This window comes from Staurois parvus, unplaced genomic scaffold, assembly GCF_062004578.1.
Source record: "Staurois parvus isolate SC_StPar_1 unplaced genomic scaffold, SC_StPar_1.0 ptg000308l, whole genome shotgun sequence".
Lineage (NCBI taxonomy): Eukaryota > Metazoa > Chordata > Amphibia > Anura > Ranidae > Staurois > Staurois parvus.
Window position 1 is genome coordinate 1,610,131 of NW_028318104.1, and position 26,903 is coordinate 1,637,033.

At 45.5% G+C, this 26,903-nt stretch overlaps 1 protein-coding gene across 1 annotated transcript in view; it reads left to right on the plus strand.

The window, feature by feature from the left end:
* Positions 1-26,903, plus strand: part of LOC149457656 (vomeronasal type-2 receptor 26-like) — an 82,316-nt gene that overhangs the window by 37,207 nt on the left and 18,206 nt on the right. Inside the window, exons 2-4 of the mRNA XM_089683390.1 lie at positions 7,466-7,757; positions 10,599-10,806; positions 20,538-20,779. Of these exons, the coding sequence (XP_089539516.1) occupies positions 7,466-7,757; positions 10,599-10,806; positions 20,538-20,779 (742 nt within the window). The remainder of the gene's footprint in view (positions 1-7,465; positions 7,758-10,598; positions 10,807-20,537; positions 20,780-26,903) is intronic.

Genomic DNA, 26,903 nt, shown 5'->3' on the forward strand with positions numbered 1-26,903 from the left:
TAGGGCCCAGTGTCAGAAAGCTGGGTTTGCGTCCAAGATCCTGGGTCTTCCAGCAGGACAATGACCCCAAACATACGTCAAAAAGCACTCAGAAATGGATGGCAAAGAAGCGCTGGAGAGTTCTGAAGTGGCCAGCAATGAGCCCAGATCTAAATCCCATTGAACACCTGTGGAGAGATCTTAAAATTGCTGTTGGGAAAAGGTGTCCTTCCAATAAGAGAGACCTGGAGCTGTTTGCAAAGGAAGAGTGGTCCAAAATTCCGGGTGAGAGGTGTCAGAAGCTTATTGATGGTTATAGGAAGCGACTGATTTCAGTTATGTTTTCCAAAGGGTGTGCAACCAAATATTAAGTTAAGGGTGCCAATACTTTTGTCCAGCCCATTTTTGGGGTTTTGTGTGACATTATGTCATATTTGCTTTTCTGCCTCTGTTTTATATTTGTTCCAATACATACAAAGGGAATAAACATGTGTATAGCAAAACATGTGTTAATGCAATACCTTTTTTGTGTGAAATACTTGATTTTCAGGAAAAATATCAAGGGTGCCAACAATTTCGGCCATGACTGTAAGTCCTGCACACAGGGCAAATGGTTTGGGGCAGAATAGGGTTAAGTCCAGCACCCAGGGCAAAGGGTTTGGGGCAGAATAGGGTTAAGTCCAGCACACAGATCAAAGTCCTTGGCACAGTGTGGCACTCCAGTACATCAGGGCCTAGTCCAGAGTCAAAAGCACCAATACAGGCCCAGGGAGTAGAAGGCCACACACCGATACAGTAAAGTCCGGGGCACAGGGCAGCAATTCAGGGACTCATCAGTGGCCTCAGCAGAGGAAGTCTAGGCAGACAGGCATGGAGAAGGAGGTCCAGAGTACAGACTTCTCATGGGTCTTCAGAGGACTGTGTGTCCTGGCAGCAGCTTCAAGACCACATAGACAGCAGTTGACAGAAGAGCAGAGGGTAGAATAAAGTCCCAGTGTCTGGAAAGCCACACAAACAATGTAAGAACTACAAGTACCAGCTGTGCAAAAGCAAATCACAGCCCATACAGATCTGTCTCAGCAGTTTAATGCATCTCCTAGCAAGGCCTGCAGCCATGAGCGCCTCTGTCCATCACGACTGAAGCTCTGCACATTCTGAGAGTTTTTTCCCAGCATAGGGACATTATATTGTCCTTATAATTTGACCAAACCTCAAAGCCCCTGGTGCTGACATGTTTGGCTTTCCCCAGCCACAGGACACCGTGCTGTTTGTGCCTTCTGCTGAGATCAACCTCATCTCCCACCCCCTGCGGGGCACAGGAACTCATAGATATAATTAAGCAGACAAGTTGACTGCTGGACACACTTGTTAATTTCAATGAAACAACACAAAAATAACATAATATTTCTGATCTCCGTCACAGACTCCCAAAACATGAAACAAGATTGTTGGTTTGCTCAAAGCTTGATAAATCCTAGTTTTTCGTCCTTGAACTTAGGGGCTTTGTAGAGCCTTTGGAGGGATGAGGTCTCTAACCACGGGTCCACATTTTGTGAGCAACCAAATTCCACTGATTGTTAAGATGTGCAACAGCTTTTTTAGTTTTGAAATAACTGCGGCTCAGGGCTCCACCCTGACCAGGAGCAAGTGAGCAGCCAGAGATGCACGTCTGATCAAGACAGTTTGAGTGTTTTCTGGGGGAAGAAATAAGGGCCTAAGCCTGAGGGCCAGAGCAGTGGTGGGTGCTACAAGAGAAAGCCAGGAGGCTGAAGAAAAGTGTTTCTGTGTTGTGGCATTCAAAGTGGAACACTGAATATTCCCTGCAAGGGTAAACTTCTGTGTGATATTGAAATGTAAGGTTTAATAAAGGTGAGCAAAAAAACCTAAACTGAAGATTCTGGTTAGTAGACTGCATCCTGTAAACACTACATTTGAGAAAATTCTCATGTGAGGGGGACCTCTGACATAAGAGGTCTCTGATATGGAGGAGGATTCTGATGTGTAGGGGGTTCTGATGTGATGGGGAACCTCTGGTGTGATGGGGGACCTAAGATGTGATGGGGGACCTCTGATGTGAAGGGGGATTCTGATGTATAGGGAGGCTCTGATTTGATGGGGAACCTCTGATGTGAAGGGAGCTCTTGGATGTGATGGGGGGCCAGTGATGTGATAGGGAACCTCTGATGTGATGGGGAACCACTGGTGTGAAGATGGATTCTGAAGTGTAAGGGGGGCTCTGATGTGATGGGGAACCTCTGATGTGATGGGGAACCTCTGATGTGAAGGGGGACCACTGGTGTGAAGGGGGACCTCTGATGTGAAGGGGGATTCTGATGTATAAGGGGGCTCTGATTTGATGGTGAACCTCTGATGTGAAGGGAGGTCTTGGATGTGATGGGAGACTTCTGATGTGATGGGGAACCTTTGATGTGATGGGGAACCTCTGACATGATGGGGAACCTCCGGTGTGAAGGGGAGCCTCTGATGTGAAGGGATATTCTGATGTGTAGAGGGGGTTCTGATGTGATGGGGAACCACTGGTGTGAAGGGGGACCTCAGATGTGATGGGGGGGCCTCTGATGTGAAGAGGGATTCTGATGTATAGGGGGATCTTATTTGATGGGGAACCTCTGATGTGAAGGGAGGTCTTGGATGTGATGGGAGACTTCTGAAGTGATGGGCAACCTCTGATGTGAAGGGAGGTCTCGGATGTGATGGGGGGCCAGTGATGTGATGGGGAACCTCTGATGTGATGGGGAACCCCTGGTGTGAAGGGGGGGCTTCTGATGTGAAGGGGGATTCTGATGTGTAAGGGAGGCTCTGATGTGATGGGGAACCTCAGATGTGATGGGGGGCCTCTGATGTGATTGGATATTCTGATGTGTAAGGGGGGCTCTGCTGTGATGGGGAACCTCTGATGTGAAGGGGGACCTAAGATGTGATAGGGGGACCTCTGATGTGAAGGGATATTCTGATGTGTAGAGGGGGTTCTGATGTGATGGGGAACCACTGGTGTGAAGGGGGACCTCAGATGTGATGGGGGGGCCTCTGATGTGAAGAGGGATTCTGATGTATAGGGGGATCTTATTTGATGGGGAACCTCTGATGTGAAGGGAGGTCTTGGATGTGATGGGAGACTTCTGAAGTGATGGGCAACCTCTGATGTGAAGGGAGGTCTCGGATGTGATGGGGGGCCAGTGATGTGATGGGGAACCTCTGATGTGATGGGGAACCCCTGGTGTGAAGGGGGGGCTTCTGATGTGAAGGGGGATTCTGATGTGTAAGGGAGGCTCTGATGTGATGGGGAACCTCTGATGTGAAGGGGGACCTAAGATGTGATAGGGGGACCTCTGATGTGAAGGGATATTCTGATGTGTAGGGGTGGGTCTGATGTGATGGGGAACCTCCGATGTAAAGGGGGACCTCAGATGTGATGGGAGGTCTTTGGTGTGAAGGGAGATTCTGATGTATAGGGTGGGCTCTGATGTGAAGGGGAGCCTTTGTTGTAAAGGGGGGGTTCTGATTAAGTTAATGTCATCAAGACAGTTGTTTACATTGCCCCAGACTCGGGTTTCTTTGGTTTTTCTACATTTTGCATTTTGAGATTGTTATTCGAGGTTGGGAAATACAGCTTTATCAATATGCTTTTTTTTTCAAACTCTTTGTAGTGCACATATTAACCACTTCCAGTCCGGACACTTCCCCCCCCCCCCCCCCCCCCCCCCTTCCAGTCCGGACACTCCCCCCCCCTTCCAGTCCGGACACTTCCCCCCCCCCCCCCCTTCCAGTCCGGACACTTCCCCCCCCCCCCCCCCCTTCCAGTCCGGACACTTCCCCCCCCCCCCCCTCCAGTCCGGACACTTCCCCCCCCCCCCCCCCCCCCCCTTCCAGTCCAGGCCAATTTTCAGCTTTCAGCGCTATCACACTTTGAATGACAATTGCGCGGTCATGCAACACTGTACCCATATGAATTTTTTAGCATTTTTTTGAGACAGATAAAGCTTTATATTGCTGGTATTTATTCACCGCTGGGATTTTTATTTTTTTTGCTATAAAACATTAAAAAGTCCAAAAATTTTTAAAAAGTGTTTTTCTTATAAAATTTTGCAAATAAACAATATTTCATCATAAATCTTGGCCACAATTTATTCCGTTATCTTTTTTGTAAAAAAAACAAAAAAAAACAAATTAGTTTATAACCAAAAATTATAATTTTTAAAAAAAATTTTTTTTTTTTTCATATTTTTTTTTTTTTTTACATACTGTCACCCTAGCAGTACAGTATCACCATGGTGACACTGTACTACTTGTGGGGGGTGATGAAGATTTTTTTTTTTTTACTGATTGCTTTTACACCCATAAAGGATGTAAAAGCAATCATTTCTCTTCTCTAGCTGCATTCTTGCAGCCATTGGGAACTACTGATGAGCTGTGATTGGTCGCATGTCACATGGTACAAGGCTGTGAATAGCCCTGTACCATGTGACCTCTGTGATCATTCACAGATTTCACACGTAGTAAGCAATGATGTCAGGAAATAACATCTTGCTTACTACTATTCATGTGATCACGGATTGGCCAATCAGTGATCACATGATCGGGACCTCGCACAGAGGTCCCGTCCAACGATCGGTGTTCCACTGTGTTAAGAGGACACAGCGGGCACCGGATCGCGGTGCTGCATGCTCCCTGTTTATAAACAGCCACCCAACCCTGCACTGCCACCGTCTGGCCGTTTATATACAACAGCCAAACGGGAGGTGGTTAAGAAAATGAGGCAAAAATCTTTTGGAAAATTATTTATTTTCATTTTATTAATATGTTTCGCTTGCCCTTATTACAAAAAAAAAATAACGAAAAATAGTATCTTTGTTCTTCCGAGGTATTCATCTAGACTGCATATGTAAGTTGTTATCTTAGATTCCTCCAAGCTTCACTTGTGAGTCTCAGCAGATTTTTGAACATTTCTTCACGTCTTCTATAACATAATATGCTAAATCCAATCATTAAAGTTCACACTGCAAAATCCTGACAAGGCAAACTGCAGTCTCTATTCATTCCAGTGGTAAGTTGGCATCAGAGGCGGACTGACAACTCATGGGGCCCCCGGGCAATAAGGGATCATGGGGCCCCTGTGTCCTTGCCCAAACTAAAAAAAGCCTATGAAAAAGGTACCAGGGGCATCTCATGGGGCCCCCTACTGACCCCGGGCCCTCGGGCAGTGCCCGTGTTTCCAAATGGTCAGTCCGCCCCTGGTTGGCATTTGCACATTTCAGTAGAGCAAGGACAGGTAAGTGTCTGTCCTGTCATGGGTGCAGAGGAGCCCATCTGATGTACTGTATTTTTCGCTCCATAAGACGCACTTTTTTCCCCCCAAAAAAGGAGAGAAAATGTCAGTGCGTCTTATGGAGCGAATATAGAGCGGCCGGTCCGGTATTTTCACCGCCGCCGTGTCAGAATACCGGGCCGGCCGCTCAGCTCTGCAGTGGGACCTTACCTGTTCCTCTATCCAGCGGCGTGCTGTCTTCCCGGCTTCTGTAGTGTTGGTGACAGCCGGGTCCCAAGTGCGCATGCACCAGAAGCAGTGCTCTTTGTGAATGGTAAGGCGGTACCTGGGACACATGACAGATCCCAGAAGCCGCCGGACCAATCACAAAGCGCAGCGCTTCTTGCGCATGCGCACTGGGCATCGGGCTGTCCGCCGAGCGCCCACACTACAGAAGTCGGGTAGACAGCGCGCGGCTGGATAGAGGAACAGGTAAGATCAAAGAAAAACTCTCAATTTCAGGTACCCGCTCCCCCTCCTTCCCCAAAAGTCAGCAGTCATCTCCTGTACTGTCCGCAGTCACTGATCATCCCTGTACTATATCCGCAGTCTCTGGTCATCCCTGTACTGTCTGCAGTCTCTGGTCATCTCCTGTACTGTGTCCGCAGTCTCTGGTCATCTCCTGTACTGTGTCCGCAGTCTCTGGTCATCTCCTGTACTGTGTCCGCAGTCTCTGGTCATCTCCTGTACTGTGTCCGCAGTCTCTGGTCATCTCCTGTACTGTCCGCAGTCTCTGGTCATCTCCTGTACTGTCCGCAGTCTCTGGTCATCTCCTGTACTGTCCGCAGTCTCTGGTCATCCCTGTACTGTCCGCAGTCTCTGGTCATCCCTGTGCTATGTCCGCAGTCTCTGGTCATCTCCTGTACTGTGTCCGCAGTCTCTGGTCATCTCCTGTACTGTATCCACAGTCTCTGGTCATCCCTGTACTGTGTCCGCAGTCTCTGGTCATCTCCTGTACTGTCCGCAGTCTCTGGTCATCCCTGTACTGTCCGCAGTCTCTGGTCATCTCCTGTACTGTCCGCAGTCTCTGGTCATCTCCTGTACTGTGTCCGCAGTCTCTGGTCATCTGTACTGTCCGCAGTCTCTGGTCATCTCCTGTACTGTGTCTGCAGTCTCTGGTCATCTCCTGTACTGTGTCTGCAGTCTCTGGCCATCTCCTGTACTGTCCGCAGTCTCTGGTCATCTCCTGTACTGTGTCCGCAGTCTCTGGTCATCTCCTGTACTGTCCGCAGTCTCTGGTCATCCCTGTACTGTGTCCGCAGTCTCTGGTCATCTCCTGTACTGTGTCCGCAGTCTCTGGTCATCTCCTGTACTGTGTCCGCAGTCTCTGGTCATCTCCTGTACTGTCCGCAGTCTCTGGTCATCTCCTGTACTGTCCGCAGTCTCTGGTCATCCCCTGTACTGTGTCCGCAGTCTCTGGTCATCTCCTGTACTGTGTCCGCAGTCTCTGGTCATCTCCTGTACTGTCCGCAGTCTCTGGTCATCCCTGTACTGTGTCTGCAGTTTCTGGTCATCTCCTGTACTGTGTCCGCAGTCTCTGCTCATCTCCTGTACTGTGTCCGCAGTCTCTGGTCATCTCCTGTACTGTGTCCGCAGTCTCTGGTCATCTCCTGTACTGTGTCCGCAGTCTCTGGTCATCTCCTGTACTGTGTCCGCAGTCTCTGGTCATCTCCTGTACTGTGTCCGCAGTCTCTGGTCATCTCCTGTACTGTGTCCGCAGTCTCTGGTCATCTCCTGTACTGTGTCCGCAGTCTCTGGTCATCTCCTGTACTGTGTCCGTAGTCTCTGGTCATCTCCTGTACTGTCCGCAGTCTCTGGTCATCCCTGTACTGTGTCTGCAGTTTCTGGTCATCTCCTGTACTGTGTCTGCAGTTTCTGGTCATCTCCTGTACTGTGTCCGCAGTCTCTGGTCATCTCCTGTACTATGTCTGCAGTCTCTGGTCATCCCTGTACTGTCCGCAGTCTCTGGTCATCCCTGTACTATGTCCGCAGTCTCTGGTCATCTCCTCTACTATGTCTGCAGTCCATTAGTTCAGAATTTTTTTTTTCCTGTTTTCTGCCTCTAAAACCTAGGGTGCGTCTTATGGAGCGAAAAATACGGTAAGTCCATTTTACAATTACAATTGACCCTCATCTGCCATAAATATTTTTTCTTTGCAGTTTTAACCAAGAAACACATATAAATGTTTTGGCTTTTCTTTCTGCAATTCACAATGTGAACCAGAATCCAGACATTTTACCCAATATTACTCTGGGATTTCACATACTAGATTCATGTTTGCATGCTAGTTTGGCTGTAAGGAACGTTCTAAACATTTTATCAGGACCACAGAAGACAGTCCCTAATTACTCGTGGTCTGGAGAACCTCCGCTGGTGGGCTTCATTGGAGACCATTATTCAGTGACAACAATTCCAATGGCAGAAATACTTGGCATCTATGGATATACACAGGTGGGTGCTCAGCTTTATATCTTTGCATTCAAGACACAAAGTGCAGCAATAAAGTGGTGCCTGTAGCGGAAAAGAAAGAGCAGAATAGAGGAGGGAAGACATGACTAGGTGAGGAGGAGAAAGAAAGACAGGAAGGGGTTAAGTTAACCACTTGCTCTCCTGAGGATTTACCCCCCTTAATGACCACGCCTCTTTTTGCTACTCGGCGCTGCACTAACTCAACTGATAATTGCGCGGTCATGCAATGCTGCACCCAAACTAAATTTACGTCCTTTTTTTCACACAAAAAGAGCTTTCTTTCAGTGTGATTTGATCACCTGTGCGCTTTTTATTTTTACTCTATAAACAAAAAAACACCAAAAATTTTGAAGAAAAACAATATTTTTTATTTTCAGCTATAAAAAATATATAGTAAACTCAAAGTTGGTTATAAATTTAGGCCAAAATGTATTCTGCTCCATGTTTTTGGTAAAAAAAATCCCAATAAGTGTATATTGATTGCTTTGTGTGGAAGTTATAGCGTCTACAAACTATGGTATAGATACTGCAATTTACGCCATTTTTCTGCTATACAGCGCTGCGCTAGTATAACGGACAATTGCGCGGTCATGCAATATGGTACATAAATGAAATTTACATCCTTTTTTTCCCCACAAATTGAGCTTTCTTTTGGTGGTATTTGAGCGCCTGTGCGGTTTTTATTTTTTGAGCTATAAAAAAAAAGGCTGACAATTCTGAGGAAAAAAAAACAATATTTTGGACTTTTTGCTATAAAACATGTCCAGTAAAAAAAAAATGCAAAAATCAAATTTAGTCATAAATTTCTGCCAAAATGCATTCTGCGACATGTCTTTACTAAAAAAAACCCCATACGTGTAAATTAATTGGTTTACGTGAAAGTTATAGCGTTTACAAATGGCGGGAAAGATACTGGGATTTTTAGGGGTTTTTGTATACTAATAATGGCGGCGATCAGCGAATTATGGCGGCGATCAGGGACTTATGGCAGCGACCAGTGACTTATGGCGGGACTGCGGACATTCTGACATTGGGGGGCACTGACTTGGGGTCACTGACATCCCCAAAAACACTAATACAGTGATCAGTGAAAAAAAAAAAAACTGACACTGTACTAATGGCACTGGGGAGGAAGGGGTAACTTTATTTTGCAGGGAAGGGTTATAGGAGTGAGGGGAGTGTTTTACTAGGGGGCGGGGCTGTGTACTGGGCGGGACAAGGCTGATCGAGAAAGTGAAACTATTCTTTCTCGATCAGCTTATCCTCGCGCTGACAGAGAGGTGACAGACAGCACAGCTACTGCAGCTGTGCTCTCTGTCACTGTTTACCGCCGATCGCCGGGACATAGCCGCTAGCGAGCAGCTGTGACCCGGCAACTGACATCTGCGGCGGTGATCCACAGGACAAATAGGGCGGCAGCGCGCCTCGCGCAAGCCCCCTATTTGTTTACAAAACACACGTTTCAAAACATGGTTTTGCCTGTGAGTGCCGCCCTGCCACCGTATATGTACAGTGGCTGGGCGGCATGCGGTTAAAGGGTTAAAACAGGAAGGTTACCTGATTGGTGATGGTAGCACGGGGTGGGATCTTTGATGATTTTGGGTAGTGTCTGGGGGGTCGGGCTATCCAGTGCTGGTATAGCAGCTGAAGAAGAAACTTTCCTCCCGCCCTCCCCTGGGGTGTTTTGGGTCTTTCCGTGCTTGATTTATTTAGTTTTGGGGGCAGTTGTTGGTCTTTGGAGGTGGAAAATTGTTTTGAGCAAATGTGTATGGTTGGACCCATCGGTGGTATGGTGTGCCTGGGTGCATTCCAGTTAACCAAGGTTTAACTGGGAGGTGGCTGTTCTACACTGCGGAAGGTGTGCTTTTGTCTCCGAGTCCGTGCGTTGCGGCTGGAGGCCTAGTGTGAAAGTTAAGGTTCCACAGGGGGAGATCAATATTGTTTGGTGCCTTCCTAGACCAACAACTTATCCTGTATGTTTCTGTTGTAAGGAATGTTTTTGTGATTTAAGTTGAATTGTTAATAAAAGGCCATGAAGGCCATTTTTACTCCAACGGTGTTTGGTCTCCTTTATGGGGGAAGGGGTTTCAAGAGAGTTGGGTTGGTATCAGGAGCGGACTGACAACTCATGGGGACCCTGGGCAATAGGGGATCATGGGGCCCCTGTGAACTTGCCCAAACTCCAAAAAGCCTATGAAAAAGGTACCAGGGGCATCTCATAGGGCCCCCTACTGACCCCGGGCCCTCGGGCAGTGCCCGATTTTCCAAGTGGTCAGTTCACCCATGGTTGGTATGGTTTTAGTTGCTTTAGCATGAGCCAGCACATCTCTTCTACACTAGTCATGAAATAATGCATTTTTTGTGCATGGAACTCACCCCTTATATTATTATTACAATTTAAAAGACAACTGTAGCTTTGGCATGTTGTCCTTAATTAAACCCTCCACCCCCCCGAGTGCAGCCCACCTGGTAAAATATTCAGTTTCCTCCCCTTTCACACAATCTTCACTATGAGGCCCTGCTCAGAACCACACAGCCTTTGCAAGCAAAATGTCTTGCCCAATGTTTCTTCCAACTGCACACGTGTAATGTAACCCTATGTGTTCCTATGGGTGAGCGTACTCTTCTGCATGGCCTTCATGAGTGTGGCCCATACATACCCCGAGCTACACTCGGGAATACCACCAGGGGGGTTAACCTACGTTTTCCAGCAGTCAGTTTCCATCGTTCAGAAGTGTCCCGTGTACATGGAGCCTTAGGAATGCTTCCTAATATTGGTGCAGACATTGAAAATAATGATTGTTTTTCTTTTCCGTCTTGAAGATCAGTTATGGAGCTACAGACTATTCTCTGACCAATAGACTTCTCTATCCTCATGTCTTCCGGACAGTTCAGAATGACCATGTCCATTATATGGCTGTGATTAAACTGTTGAAACATTTTAACTGGACCTGGGTTGGAATATTTGCATCACAAGATGATACCGGAGACAAAGACAAGGAGATATTAATGAAATACATGAAACGTTTTGGTATTTGTGTGGAATATACATTATCATTTGGGACTTCTATTTATAGTGATAACATTTCTGCAGACCACACGATAACAAATGCTCGTTCGGTTATTAGACGCTCCACTGCTAACGTCATTGTATTATGCGGGTCTTATATCAGTCAGAACATATTTAATAGTTATTTTGAAGATAATAATGTTACCTCCGATAAAACATTTATTGTTCCTCCTCTGAGGTCTCTCAGCCTTTCTGGATGTGATCCAATGGTTGCCTTTAATGGTAGCTTGGCTGTGGAACTGTACCCTTTACTCCTTCCAAATCACGAACGTTTTTTTGATGGAATTGACAAGCTGTATACCTTAAGTGAACTAACAAATTCTTTATATTATTTATCAATTGCCAAGTGTATGTCTGCCAACAAAGAAAGTAGAAATCGTACCTTACTATGTCAATATGATGATAATGGTACTATATATTATGAAATGCACACAAATGTATTTAATTTTGTTCATCAAGGACTCTCTCCAAGAATTTATTATGCGGTGGAAGCTATGGCCCAAGCGCTGCACGACATGAACCTGTTCTATAAAGGGAACTTGTACAACGAGCGACATCATTTGTATCACCATAAGGTAGGGTGCACAATCTTCATAATCTTCAGGGATTTCTGGAAATGTATAAAATGATACTGTACTGGAATTCGATGATCTTTTTGAAATTTGAAACTGTAAAATTTTAAAAATTCATCCCCTCTACAAAAAAAGAAAACAAAAATCATTAGTAGCATCCATAAAAGAAATTAGCCAGCAACCCAATGCATTCCAAATTCTTGATTAGGCAACATTTAAATGCGGAACAAAATAGAGAACATGTTTCAGCCGTGACGGCCTTCTTTAACCTCTTCCAGCCCGGACACTTTCACCCCCTTCCAGTCCGGACACTTTTACCCCCTTCCAGTCCGGACACTTTTACCCCCTTCCAGTCCGGACACTTTCACCCCCTTCCAGTCTGGACACTTTCACCCCCTTCCAGTCCGGACACTTTCACCCCCCCCCTTCCAGTCCGGACACTCCGGACACTTTCCCCCTCCTTCCAGTCCGGACACTTCCCACCCTTTCCAGTCCGGACACTTTCACCCCCCTTCCAGTCCGGACACTTTCCCCCCCTTCCAGTCCGGACACTTTCACCCCCTTCCAGTCCGGACACTTTCACCCCCTTCCAGTCCGGACACTTTCACCCCCTTCCAGTCCGGACACTTTCACCCCCTTCCAGTCCGGACACTTTCACCCCCTTCCAGTCCGGACACTTTCACCCCCTTCCAGTCCGGACACTTTCAACCCCTTCCAGTCCGGACACTTTCACCCCCTTCCAGTCCGGACACTTTCAACCCCTTCCAGTCCAGACACTTTCCCCCCCTTCCCTTCCGGACACTTTCCCCCCCTTCCCTTCCGGACACTTTCACCCCCTTCCAGTCCAGACACTTTCCCCCCCTTCCCTTCCGGACACTTTCCCCCCCTTCCCGTCCGGACACTTTCCCCCCCTTCCCGTCCGGACACTTTCCCCCCCTTCCCGTCCGGACACTTTCACCTCCTTCCCGTCCGGACACTTTCCCCCCCTTCCCGTCCGGACACTTTCACCTCCTTCCCGTCCGGACACTTTCCCCCCCTTCCCGTCTGGACACTTTCCCCCCCTTCCCGTCTGGACACTTTCCCCCCCTTCCCGTCTGGACACTTTCCCCCCCTTCCCGTCTGGACACTTTCCCCCCCTTCCCGTCCGGACACTTTCCTCCCCTTCCCGTCTGGACACTTTCCCCCCCTTCCCGTCCGGACACTTTCCCCCCTTCCAGTCCGGACACTTTTCCCCTCTTCCAGTCCGGACACTTTTCCCCTCTTCCAGTCTAGACACTTTCACCCCCTTCCAGTTCGGACACTTTCACCCCCTTGCAATCCGGACACTTTCACCCCCTCCTGTCCGGACACTTTCACCCCCTCCCAGTCCGGACACTTTCACCCCCTTGCAGTCCGGACACTTTCACCCCCTTCCAGTCCGGACACTTTCACCCCCTTCCAGTCCGGACACTTTCACCCCCTTCCTGTCCAGGCCAATGTTCAGCTTTCAGCGCTATTACACTTTGAATGACAAATAATAAATGAATAAAATGTGTCGCACTTCACCTATTTAGCTTGTAATAAATTTGATAACACCATATAAATGTATCTATTATATATTATATATTATAGTGTGCCATCTATATCAATATTAACGTGCTAAAAATACCAAAATATTAATGTGCAATACTAATAAATTATAAATAAAAAGTGCTATAATGCTAGAATTCATATAATCCGACAAGTATTTATTACAAGCTGAATAGGTGGAGCGCGACGCGTTTTATTCATTTATTATTAATCAATTTGACGCAGTTTATGGGTATGTGTATTAGTGTTGATGCAACGCCAAATTACGTATTAGTTTTTTTTCAATTATTTTGTCACACATTTTATTTATATCAACACTTTGAATGACAATTGTGCGGTCATGCAACACTGTACCCATATGAATTTTTTTAGCATTTTTTTGAGACAGATAAAACTTTATTTTGGTGGTATTTATTCAACGCTGAGATTTTTATTTGTTTGCTATATAAATGAAAAAAATCCAAACATTTTGAAAAAAAAGTGTTTTTCTTATAAAATTTTGCAAATAAATAATCTTTCTTCATAAATTTTGGCCAAAATGTATTCATCTATCTTTTTAGTAAAAAAAAAAAACAAAAAACCCAAATTAGTTCTACTAGCATCCTAGTTTGACCCTCCCTCCTCTCCATCAGTGCTGGGGGTCACACTAGCTCAGTGATGGAGAAAAACCGAGGGAGAAGAGAAACATCAGAATACTAGTCAGTACCAGCGTGCAAAAGTGTACTTTCTTTAGAGGAATAAATCACCTGTAATGTGCTGCGTTATATACAACTATTAGAATAGTTTTTCACATTTTAGAAAGGAGTGCCTCGGGACTGTCCATCATTTTAAAGGGTGCCTCTGGACTGTCCATAATATTAAAGGGTGCCTCGGGACTGTCCATCATATTAAAGGGTGCCTCGATACTGTCCATCATTTTAAAGGGTGCCTCGGGACTGTCCATCATTTTAAAGGGTGCCTTGGGACTGTCCATCATTTTAAGGGTGCCTCGGGACTGTCCATCATTTTAAGGGTGCCTTGGGACTGTCCATAATTTTAAAGGGTGCCTCGGAACTGGCCATAATTTTAAAGGGTGCATCAGGACTGGCCATCATGTTAAAGGGTGCCTCGGGACTGGCCATAATATTAAAGGGTGCCTCGTGACTGGCCATAATTTTAAAGGGTGCCTCAAGGCTGGCCATAATTTTAAAGGATGCCTTGGGACTGGCCATAATTTTATAGGGTGCCTCAGGACTGGCCATAATTTTAAAGGGTGCCTCGGGACTGTCCGTAATTTTGAAGGGTGCCTCGGGGCTGGCCATAATTTTAAAGGGTGCCTCGGGACTGGCCATAATTTTAAAGGGTGCCTCGGGACTGGCCATAATTTTAAAGGGTGTCTCGGGACTGGCCATAATTTTGAAGGGTGCCTCGGGACTGGCCATAATTTTGAAGGGTGCCTCGGGACTGGCCATAATTTTAAAGGGTGCCTCAAGGCTGGCCATAATTTGTAAGGGTGCCTCGAGACTGACCATCATTTTTAAGGGTGCCTCGGGACTGGCCATCATTTTTAAGGGTGCCTTGGGACTGGGCATAATTTTTAAGGGTGCCTCGGGACTGGCCATAATTTTTAAGGGTGCCTCAGGACTGGCCATCATTTCTAAGGGTGCCTCGGGGCTGGCCATAATGTGCCTCGAGGCTGGCCATAATTTTGAAGGGTGCCTCAAGGCTGGCCATAATTTTGAAGGGTGCCTCGGGACTGGCCATAATTTTGAAGGGTGCCTCGGGGCTGTCCATAATTTTGAAGGGTGCCTCGGGACTGGCCATAATTTTGAAGGGTGCCTCGGGACTGGCCATAATTTTGAAGGGTGCCTCGGGACTGGCCATAATTTTAAAGGGTGCCTCGGGACTGGCCATAATTTTAAAGGGTGCCTCGGGGCTGGCCATAATTTTAAAGGGTGCCTCGGGACTGGCCATAATTTTAAAGGGTGCCTCGGGACTGGCCATAATTTTAAAGGGTGTCTCGGGACTGGCCATAATTTTGAAGGGTGCCTCGGGACTGGCCATAATTTTGAAGGGTGCCTCGGGACTGGCCATAATTTTAAAGGGTGCCTCAAGGCTGGCCATAATTTGTAAGGGTGCCTCGAGACTGACCATCATTTTTAAGGGTGCCTCGGGACTGGCCATCATTTTTAAGGGTGCCTTGGGACTGGGCATAATTTTTAAGGGTGCCTCGGGACTGGCCATAATTTTTAAGGGTGCCTCAGGACTGGCCATCATTTCTAAGGGTGCCTCGGGGCTGGCCATAATGTGCCTCGAGGCTGGCCATAATTTTGAAGGGTGCCTCAAGGCTGGCCATAATTTTGAAGGGTGCCTCGGGACTGGCCATAATTTTGAAGGGTGCCTCGGGGCTGTCCATAATTTTGAAGGGTGCCTCGGGACTGGCCATAATTTTGAAGGGTGCCTCGGGACTGGCCATAATTTTGAAGGGTGCCTCGGGACTGGCCATAATTTTAAAGGGTGCCTCGGGACTTCCCATAATTTTAAAGGGTGTCCATAATTTTAAAAGGTGCCTCGGGTCTTGCCATAATTTTAAAGGGTGCGTCAAGACTGTCCAAAATTTTAAAGGGTGCCTCGGGTCTGTCCATCATTTTAAAGGGTGCCTCGAGACTGGCCATAAATTTAAAGGGTGCGATGTGCAGAATCGGATCTAATGGGTGTGAATACCCATGAGATCCGATTCTAGTGCGGACCAAAAAAAGGGTCTTGCACCTTTTTTGGTCCGGCTGTGGTGCGATTTGAGCCATACAAAATGTATGGTTCAAATCGCACTGCACAGAATTCACATGTGATTTACACAGTAATGCGGTGCGGTTTCTGTGGGAATCACATGCAATATGCTGCACCACATATAGGTGAACCCAGACTTAGTGTTTAGCAGAGCGTCCTTTAGATTCATAATTTTTTGGGCATGTATTAACAATTTTGGCACCGTATATTATTCACTATTTGTGATTGCGCAGATTGCTACACCTTGATATGATAGCAGATTTATTATTCCATATATACAAATCTCGTAAAATTAAATAAAAGCAACATGGAACTGGTTCGTAATACATATACAGGTACATAGATAAATAGAATAATACAGCGATACATGATTATTTAGTATCATGCACATTCTGTATGATCCAATTGTTGACATATGAATCTTTAGCAAGCCCCTCCCCTTTCCACCTGTGTGGCCATATATCATGGTCACTGGGAGGGATTCACTGTTGTTTCATTGGGACTTGTGATAGATCCAACATGTTCTCCCTGCATGGTGTTTGGGACACTATTAACCATACCCTGGATTACAGCTTCGATATGCATACTGGTCATGCTATCTGTCCTTTATATTTTCTTGATTATATTTTATTTTCTATACTTTTTCTGGTTCCTTTCTTTCATTAGATGGGTCATATCTGGGGCTCAATCCTATTTTGGTTTATTTATTTTCTTTCTTTATATATTCAGTTTTGGCATGCAACATAACCAAGACACTGGTTTACATTTCCTTTCACCAATTTGCTGTTACTCTACTGGATATGTCCTACCTACACTGCTCAAAAAAGTAAAAGGACACTTTGTAATCCGAGTCTAGCATCAAGTCAATGAAACTCCTGGGATATTGATCTGGTCAGGTAAGTCGCAGAGGGGGTTGTTCATCAGTTTCAGCTGCTTTGGGGTTACTGAAATTAACAACAGGTGCACTAGATGGGCAACAATGGGATGACCCCCAAAACAGGAATGGTTTTACAGGTGGAGGCCACTGACATTTTTTACCCTACTCATCTTTTCTGACTGTTTTTTACTAGTTTTGCATTTGGCTAGGGTCAGTGTCACTACTGATAGCATGAGGCCATACCTGGACCTTACAGAGGTTGCACAGGCAATCCAACTCCTCCAGGATGGCACATCAATACGTGCCATTGCCAGAAGGGTTGCTGTGTCTCCCAGCACAGTCTTAAGAGCATTGAGGAGATTCCAGGAGACAGGCAGTTACTCTAGGAGAGCTGGACAGGGCCGTAGAAGGTCCTTAACCCATCAGCAGGACCGGTATCTGCTCCTTTGTGCAAGAAGGAACAGGATGAGCACTGCCAGAGTCCTACAAAATGACCTCCAGCAGGCCACTGGTGTGAATGTCTCTGATCAATCAGAAACAGACTTCATGAGGGTGGCCTGAGGGCCCAATGTCCTCTAGTGGGCCCTGTGCTCACTGCCCGGCACCACAGAGCTCCATTGGCATTTGCCATTGAACACCAGAATTGGCAGGTCCATCATTGGTGCCCTGTGCTTTTCACAGATGAGAGCAGGTTCACCATGAGCACATGTGACAGGCATGAAAAGCCATGGAGAACATTATGCTGCCTGTAACATGGTTCAGCATGACCGTTTTGGTGGTGGGTCAGTGATGGTCTGCGGAGGCATATCCATGGAGGGATGCACAGACCTCTACAGGCTAGACAATGGCACCCTGACTGCCATTAGGTATCAGGATGAAATCCTTGGACCCGTTGTCAGACCCAACGTCAGTGCAGTGGGTCCTGGGTTCCTCCTGGTGAGAGTATGCAGGTTATTCCTGGAGGATGAAGCTCACCTGACCTAAATCCAATAGAATACCTCTGGGATATCATGTTTCGACACTGCCAGGTTGCATCTCAGACTGTCCAGGAGCTCAGTGATGCCCTGGTCCAGATCTGGAAGGAAATCTCCCAGGACACCATCCATCGTCTCATTAGGAGCCTCCCCCGATGTTGTAAGGCATGCATACAAGCATGTGGGGGCCATACAGACTACTGAGGACCATTTTGAGCTGCTGCAATGAAATTTCAGCATAATGGACTAGCCTGCTGTAGAATTTTTTTCACTTTGATTTTCGGGGTGTCTTTGAATTCAGTCCTCTGTAGGTCGATCATTTTCACTTCCATCAAACGATGGGGCGTCCTTACGTTCCTCACACATCACCCGTCCATGTCAGTATAGAGATCCAGCAGGAGATTTGTCCCCATTGAGGTCTGATGGGTTTTCAAAGTGTTCCTTTAATTTGTTTGAGCAGTGTATATTGGTTCTGTTTTTATTTGTATTGTCTTTTCATGGACTTAGTTTTCTTTTCACCCCCTTTTCTTTGACTTCTTTGGTCTATACAACATTCACAGTGTGTATACTATTTTTATATTTATACACTTATTACACAGTAATGACAATTCATATTTTTCACAGATATAACTTATATCTGCTGTGGGTGCTATTATGGATCATACAATGGACTTACATCTATCCAATTTTTGGTCTGCCTTTCCTTGGTCCCTTTTGAACTTTGCAGGTCCTACTGCCACAGCTCCCGGGGCAGACGTCCCCGACGACCTAATATCCCAGCTGTTGTCACTTACTTTTTGAGCTGGTCTGGAAGTATTAGGGTTATCTATTGAATTGTAGCAAGTTTTGTTTGATGATATCTTACCATCTCTATTTATTTATTTCTTGTAGGCAGCTATTCTGTGTTTTCACCTGAGGAAGTGGACTGAGATCCACGGAACGCATTGAGATTTTTGGATACAATGTGCTATAGAATCATGTGTCAACAACTGGATTATATGTGCAAGAACAGAATAATCATGTATTATTGTATTCTGCAATTTTTATCTATGTATATGTATTATTACAAACCAGCTCCATGTTGATTTTATTTAATTTTAAGAGATTTGTATATATGGAATAATAAATATCTATCATATGGAATAATCACGATACTATTTGAGTGTGTTGTACCTGTCAGCACCTGTGGTAGTGAGCCCTTGTAGATAGTTAACTTGGGGTTTCCCTGGGGCACGGAGTCTAAGCCCCAGCCTGCTTCTTCACCAGAGCCCCTGATGGGTGGGGATGGACTTGCAGCAAGCTGGGACCAGGTCGTGGCCCCCAGGTACGTCCAGCTCAGGATGAGGAGACCGCTTGCAGGAGCAGAGTACAATGGGAGGAGACAAAAGGAAATCCAATAGACTAGCCAAGGTCATGACTGGCAAAAACCAAACACAGTCGGAGAACAAAGCTGGGGTCAGTACACGAGTAGCCGATGCAGGAGATAGCAACACACAGGAGCTCAACAACTAGGAAGTTTCTCAGGCAAAGTGGCCTAGACTGAGCATCTCTTATATAGGCAGGCAAACAAGGAGGCAGGACAGGAAGTGATGGAAGGGAAGGAAATAAAACCCAGAGAACAGCAGACGATGCCCATAGGTGAGCACAGACAAACACACATGTGAAAGGGATCAGGAACAGCAATGCAGCAAGGAGGTAAGAGTACACAAACAAGAAAACGAAGGTTAACTTGTGACAGTACCTCATTTAAAGTGCCATAAATTTGCTTTGGATATATGGATACAGGGATGGAGGCATTTCACGATACCTCAGATCACAATCTTTAAATTGTATTATTAATAGAAACACTTTATTATTATTATTATTATTATACCGTATTTACAGTATTTATATAGCGCCAAAGGGTATGCTCAGCGCTGTACAGTAGTAAGGGGGACAGAACATGAGACAAGACAGTAACAATACACTACATGAGGGGTTCGAGGGCACTGCTCTTTCGAGCTTACAATCTAGGAGGGAGTGGAAGGTGGCACAGGAGGAGATGGCTGTGGGGGAGGGAGTGGTGGGTGGAGTGGAGGAGGTTAGTTGTTAGGTGAGGTCGGATGTTAGGTGAGGTTGGGGTAGGCTTCCCTGAAGAGGAGGGTTTTCAGGGTGCGCCTGAAGGTGAGGAGGGTAGGTGACATTCTGATGGATTGGCAGAGGGTGGAGGCAGATGTGGAGTGCTTGGTGAGGTGGATGAGTCTGGCCGCTGAGTTTAGGATCGACTGGAGTGGGGATAGCGTTCCTTTGGGTAGGCCAGTGAGAAGGGAGTTGCAACTTTATAGGGAAAATGACCTGTGTCCTTGGTTACCCTCTATTCACAGTTGGACCATCCTCGGAAAGATACAGATCTGTGGTAGTTGAGATGATCCTTTGGCTTCACTATAAGTGAAAGCTTTGAGTTCTTAACTAGCTATGTAGTTGTCACAAGTCGGTGAGTTCCCTTGCAGTGAAGCTGAGGGATTAGCTTGACTGGTCTAGAATTTGTATCCAGCAGGGGGGGGGGGTATTTTCTGTATCCTCTGACTTCTGGGAACAAACCACAAAATTTGAGTCAACAGCAACTGTTTAATATAAAAGGAGCTCTGGCTGCTATCCTCATATCCTCACCAGCTGCAGACTTACTCAGTCACCAGGCCAGCAATGCTTGTCTTCTGGTCCAAAGGACACCAAATATGCAGAAGGAGTCACCACATCATTACATGGAAACCCTCTTTTCAGCAGTTATGATCCATCTGCCACTAGTGGAAGACAACCCGGGATATCACCAGGTCAAACACACTTGGAAAAAAGACATATTTTTTTTGTAGGGGATCAGGGGGAAGGATATTAAGCCCAGAACATGACTTATACATTCCACTGTGACTGACTGATTTCCTTTTTTTTTTAATTCTATATTCACGATGAAGTTGTATCACCAAATAAAAGAAATTAAATATGCATTTGGTTTGAATGAGCCAGCGCCATTCTTTAATGAATATGGAGAATTTGTTTACCACTATAAAATAACAAATTGGATACATGAGGATGATGGAGCTGTGATTTATAATGATGTGGGGAATTTTACATCCTGGGCACCAGAAGATCAGCAATTGCAAATGAATACTAAAGCCATAACATGGAAGTCTGGTAATGAGGTAGGTACTTAACCCCTCGCCCTCCAGAGGATTTACCACCCCTTCCTGGCCAGGCCATTTTTTGCGATACGGCGCTACGTTACTTTGACAATGCAACGTTATACATAAATGAAATTTTTGTCATTTTTTTCTCCATCAATAGAGCTTTCTTTTGAAGGTATTTGATCACTTGTGCGGTTTTTATTTTTTTGCGCTATAAACAAGATCAACAATTTAAAATATATATATATATATATATGTATATATACTGTGTGTGTGTGTGTATATATATATATAATATATATATATATTTGACTTTTTGCTATAAAACATGTCCAATAAAAAAAAGTAAAGATCAAATTTCATTAAAAATTTAGGCCAAAATGTATTCTGCTCCATGTCTTTGGTAAAAAAAATCCCAATACGTGTAAATTAATTGGTTTACGTGAAAGTTATAGTGTTTAAAAATGGCGGTATATATACTGGAATACATTTTTTTATACTAGTAATGGCGGCAATCAGCGAGTATAGCGGGACTGCGGGACTGCAGCGGGCATTCAGACACTGGGGAGAGAACTGTCTAACTGCCACTGACATCCCAGTTTGGAGGGGGCCCTGTCCGGTTGGCTGTATGGGGCTCTCTGGTTTCTAACAGCAGCTCTGCCCTCAGCCAATACAACAAAAGTTAAACAACAGCTCAAACTACTCCACTAGCTACATGAATCCCAAACACACCTACCAGCATCCTCTCCCCTCTCCCCTTGCCACCCCATGCTGGACCTCCATCCAACACTGGTAGCTATGAGGAAGGCCCAGGAGAAGGATAACCATCATCCCGACACAAATAACAAAACATGTAGAACAGAATGAAGTGTATGGTGGAGTGAAGCTATCTGATCAGCTAACGTTTAACTCATCCTAGGTTGGGAATGAGCCAATCTGTCCTGGGTTCAGTTTGAACAGGTTTTGGCGAACTTCAAAGATGTTTGGATGTTGAACTTGATCCTGACTGAAATAAATGGGAGCCAAATCTGCCAAATTAAATTAAAAAACAAAACGTATTTTTTGGGCTAAGAGGCAAGAGGTATCAAAATAGCATGGGGGTTGGCACTTCCCTAAGGAATATGGCTGTTTACATGAGAATGGAGGTTCTGATCGGGTTCGCCTGAAAAACGGGCAGGCAGACCCATTCGGAATGTCCATCTGAAAGAGGCCTAAAGCGTAATTGAACAAGTTGAGGTTAGAAGCTGATTGGCTACCATGCACAGCTGCACCAGATTTGTTTTCTCCATAATACATTTTTATTTGGTTTTAAAAACATAGTTACAAACCCTAACCCTAAGCTGCACCAGATTTTCAGTGAACCAGCTTTAGTAAAATAACTCCTGTGAGTGTAAGCTGTCTGCACGTACATCGTTACACTGACAAGAAGATGCAATGAGCTGCTACAGAGCTCAACACCACCGTGGTAGTTCATTTGCAACCACAAGCAGACAGCCACAAAGGATGTTGGTACTTGTAGTTCATTGATTCACAGAATTCTGTAAATGAATGATGTGGCCATGTGGGCAGACCCCTTCCCGTGCTGTTTTCAAAAAGTAATGGCAAGTACGGGGAACACAGAGAGAAAGGGCAATGGAACCATGTAACATGTTCCGTCCTAAAAATGGGTGGAACATGTAACATTAAAATGTAACCAGGGCGCATGAGTGACCTTGACTGATAGCAGACGCTCAGTAGCCCAGCGCTGAGCAAACCATTTATAAAATAAATATAAATATTGTATAATAATAATAGTAGAGCTTTATGGCTATTATCATGTCAAAGGTCTTAACTCTATCCAAAAACGGTGGATGGCTTTGAAGGAGTTTCAATCCTCTGGAGAAGATGTTATTTTTGTTCAGGAGACTCATTTTAAATCAAATGGCTCTTTTCATTTTGCCTCAAGGTTTTTCTCCTAATCCTACTCGGCTTTTGATCCCACTGGGAAGGCCGGAGTAGCGATTTTGATCCGGACACATTGTTCCCTTTGGGTCGTTTCCTCCCGACTCGACCCTTGGGGTCATTTTAGCATTCTGGAATGCATGTTTGGAGGCTCTCCTCTTATTCTGTTAAATTTGTATGCCCCAAACGTGGGTCAACTGCAGTTCCTTTCTCAAACACTTGCCAAATTGAGTTCCTTTTCTACACCACACACTATCATTGGAGGCAACTTTAATTTAATTATGTCCGCCCATAAAGACAGGAAGGTCCTTTTTGAATCCACCCCCTCAAAGCGGCAATGTTCCTCCTCAAAATCCTTTTGTAAATTGATAAGGGAACATCGTCTCTTTGATGCTTGGTCAGACACCCCCTGCACAAACAGTTTACTTTCTACTCCTCCCCTCATCGCAGTTTTCCCACTTAGATCAGTTCTTTGTCTCTGTTCCTTTACTCCCTCTCTTGGTTTCTTCTGAAATCAACTCTATCACGTGGTCTGACCACGCTTCTCTGACTCTGAATCTTCTTTTCCCTCACTCCCTGTTGAAGGCCTTTCATTGGCGCCTCAATGAGACTTTCCTTACTACGATTCATCTCCGTGAGGAACTATCTCAAGGACTAGACATGTATTTTCAACACAACGTTGGCTTAGTGGTCTCTTCCTTGACCGTATGGGGATTCTGTATCTCTATGGGCTCTCGTTTTAAAAAGTTCTTGGCTAGTGCCAGGGCTTCCCTCATTTGCCAACTGTCTTCAGCTGAACGTCGATTACTTGCAAAGCTGTCTATTACTGGGCTTCGTAGGGTAACTTCTCTCCGTGACCAGGTCAAAGCCCTTGATTCGCATAGATCTTCACAGTCCCTCTTTTGGGTGAAACAGAAATTCTACAAATTCTCTAATAAACCACACCGCATGCTCGTAAATAGGCTCAAAGCACAATCTCCCTCAGCGTTGCCAGATCACCTACTCCAACCGGATGGTGACCCTACCAACGACCCCCACGTAATGAACTCACACTTTGGAACATATTATGAGAACCTTTACAACTGCTTGACCCCAGAACTTTACCCACCCTGCAAAAAGCATCTTTTTATGCCTTTTTTGACTCCCTATCCCTCCCGAAGCTATCACCTCCTGACCTCTCGGCCCTTAATGTGGACATTTCATCCGAGGAACTATTCTAGACAATCAAACAACTGCCATCCCACAAATCTCCAGGACCTGACGGACTACCCTATTCCTACTATAAAACCTTTATAGGCACTTTGGCTCCTCACCTTCTCTCCCTATTCCAGGATCTCTTAAAAGGCGTCGCCCCCCCAGGCGGAATTATTATTATTATACAGGATTTATATAGCACCGACAGTTTGCTTAGCGCTTTACATTATGGAGGGAGACAGTACAGTAACAATACAGTTCAATACAAGAGGGATTAGAGGGCCCTACTCCTTGGAGCTTACAATCTGGGAGGGAGGGGATAGCGGTATAAAAGGTAAATAACTGTGGGGGATGGAGTGGTTGGAAGAGTAGAGGATTCCAGTATTAGATGGGGGCGGGGTAGGCTTGCCTGAAGAGATGGGTTTTCAGAGTGCGCTTAAAAGTGAGCAGAGTAGGCAATAGTCTGATAGATTGGGGTAGGGAGTTCCAGAGGATGGGAGAAGCCCTGGAGAAATCCTGGAGACGAGCATGGGAGTAGGAAACAAGTGAGCTAGAGAGTAGGAGGTCTTGCAAGGAGCGGAGAGTACGGTTTGGGTGGTATTTAGAGACAAGATCGGTGATGTAATTTGAGGCGGTGTTATGAATGGCTTTATACGTCAGTGTTAGTGTTTTGAATTGTTGGGCAATTGGAAGGCAATTGGAATTTTCGCGTGCATATATTTCTGTAATTCCTAAGCCTGATAAAAACATTCTATCCCGGATAACTATTGTCCCATTGCTCTATTAAACTCCAATTATAAAATATTTACTAATATCTTGGCCAACAGGTTGTCCAGATTCATCTCCAAGCTCATACACAAGGACCAAGTGGGCTTTGTGCTGGCTGACAACACCAGGAGGTCCGCTGACCTGATCGATTTGGTCAGCCAATCTTCAACCCCTGCTATATTGCTAAGCTTGGATGCTCATAAAGCTTTTGATCACCTTAACTGGCCCTACATGTTCATGGTCTTGGAGAAGTTTGGCTTCCAGGGTCCATTTGTGGCTCCTTTGAAGGTTCTTTATTCTTCGCCTTCTTCACAGGTCAGATTAGCCTCGTTCCTCTCACCCTCCATCCAAATGTCAAACTGTCAAACAGTATGCGGCAGGGTTGCCCGCTTTCCCACTTACTGTTTATCCTTTGTCTGGAATCGCTGGCTATCGCCATTTGGTCCAATCCTGATATACGAGGGATACATTCTCATGAGCGTGAATACAAATTGTCCTTATTTGCAGACTACATCCTTACGTTAACAAACTCTCTTACCTCCCTACCAGTTCTCCATAAAACTTGTCAGGTTATAAAGTCAACGCATCCAAAACTGAAGCACTCCCATTACACATCCTACCTGATGCACTGTCCTCACTCCAATCATCTTACCCATACCATTGGGGTATTCACTCTTTAAAGTGTTTGGGTACCAACCTCACTTCTTCATACCACTCCATATACGAGGCTAACTTTCCTTCCTTATTCGTTGCCATTTCCGGATCTCTAAAATTTTGGGATACCTTACCCATTTCCTTCCTTGGACGTATCAATGTGATAAAAATGAACATATTGCCCAAACTCTTATACTTATTTGCGACTCTTCCCATTCCCATCCCTATGTCCAAGCTACACTGCATTCAGAAATCCCTTTTATGCTCTGGATATTGTGGCCTATTACTATGCTGCCCACCTCAGATTCCTAATCTCCTGGTCCACTTGACGGCCCCTAACATATGGACCAAGATTGAATCCCTACAACTAACTCTGATTCACCTATGCTTCCTTCTCTGGTCTACGTCGGCGGTGGATATCGCTTCTTATTGACACCTCTTGCTTGGACCTATGCAATTCTCCCTATCTGGAAAGGATGCAACTTTAAATTCACGCTGGCCTCTGATTGCTCCCCCTCGACCAATGTTCTCTTTAATCCCATCCTTACAGATAGTTTGGCCATCTCCCGAATGCTCCCTTGAGCTTCAGCCGATCTTTTCCAACTGCGCCATCTGGTCCACCCTGTGACTCAGGTACTTAAACCTTTCTCTGTTATCCAGAAAAAAGCCCACCTACCTCCCCAACATTTCTATGTCTATTTGCAGATACACCATTTTTTTTCTACCTTGTCACCCTCTTTGACCCTTGAAAAGCCTACTCCCTTTGAGCACCTATGTATACAGAGCCCACATCAAAGGGGCATAATCTCCACTACATATAAGCTCCTTATGGACGCCTATCCCTTATCCAATGACACTCACCACTATATGCGCAAATGGTCCCAATCTCTCAGCTGTGACATTGACTTGGTGCAGAGGAGAAAAATATGGGAAAACGCATCTAGATCTTCGATATGTGTAGTCTATAAGGATCATTTGTATAAAATCATGTTTTGGTACAGAACCCCTGTTGTACTCCATGCCCATAACCCGAATGCTTCTTCTGCCTGCTGGCGATGTGGGAGGGAATCTGGATCCCTTTATTATATTTTTGAAAATGTAGGTCCATCTCTCCCTTTTGGGAAGATGTCCGGTCCCTGCTATGTTCGCTACTATGTTCTGCCCTCCCTTTTGAACCCCTTTATTTTCTATTGGGCCTACCCTTCCCGGGCCTCCCCAAACTGTCAAGGAAACTCTCCGTGCATGTCCTGACGGCGGCCAGGAGAAGCATTCCGATGTGCTAGCTCTCCTCCACACCCCCCTCATTACTGACCTTATTTAAGATTATTGCAGACATTAGACAAATGGAATATCTAACCGCTCTCCACGCCAGCTCTGTAACCATATTTGAAGCTGTGTGGAACCCATGGGATGCCTATATCTCTGCTCAACCTGCTCAAGATGTACTGATTTGATTATCCTTCCACTGTTGCTTTACTGACATTGTATGTTTTTTTTTTGTTTTACCTTTTCATGTTCTTATCATCGATGAGCCTCAATTTCCTCTTTTTTTTTTCAAAATTTCATGTATATTTTTACATGTGAA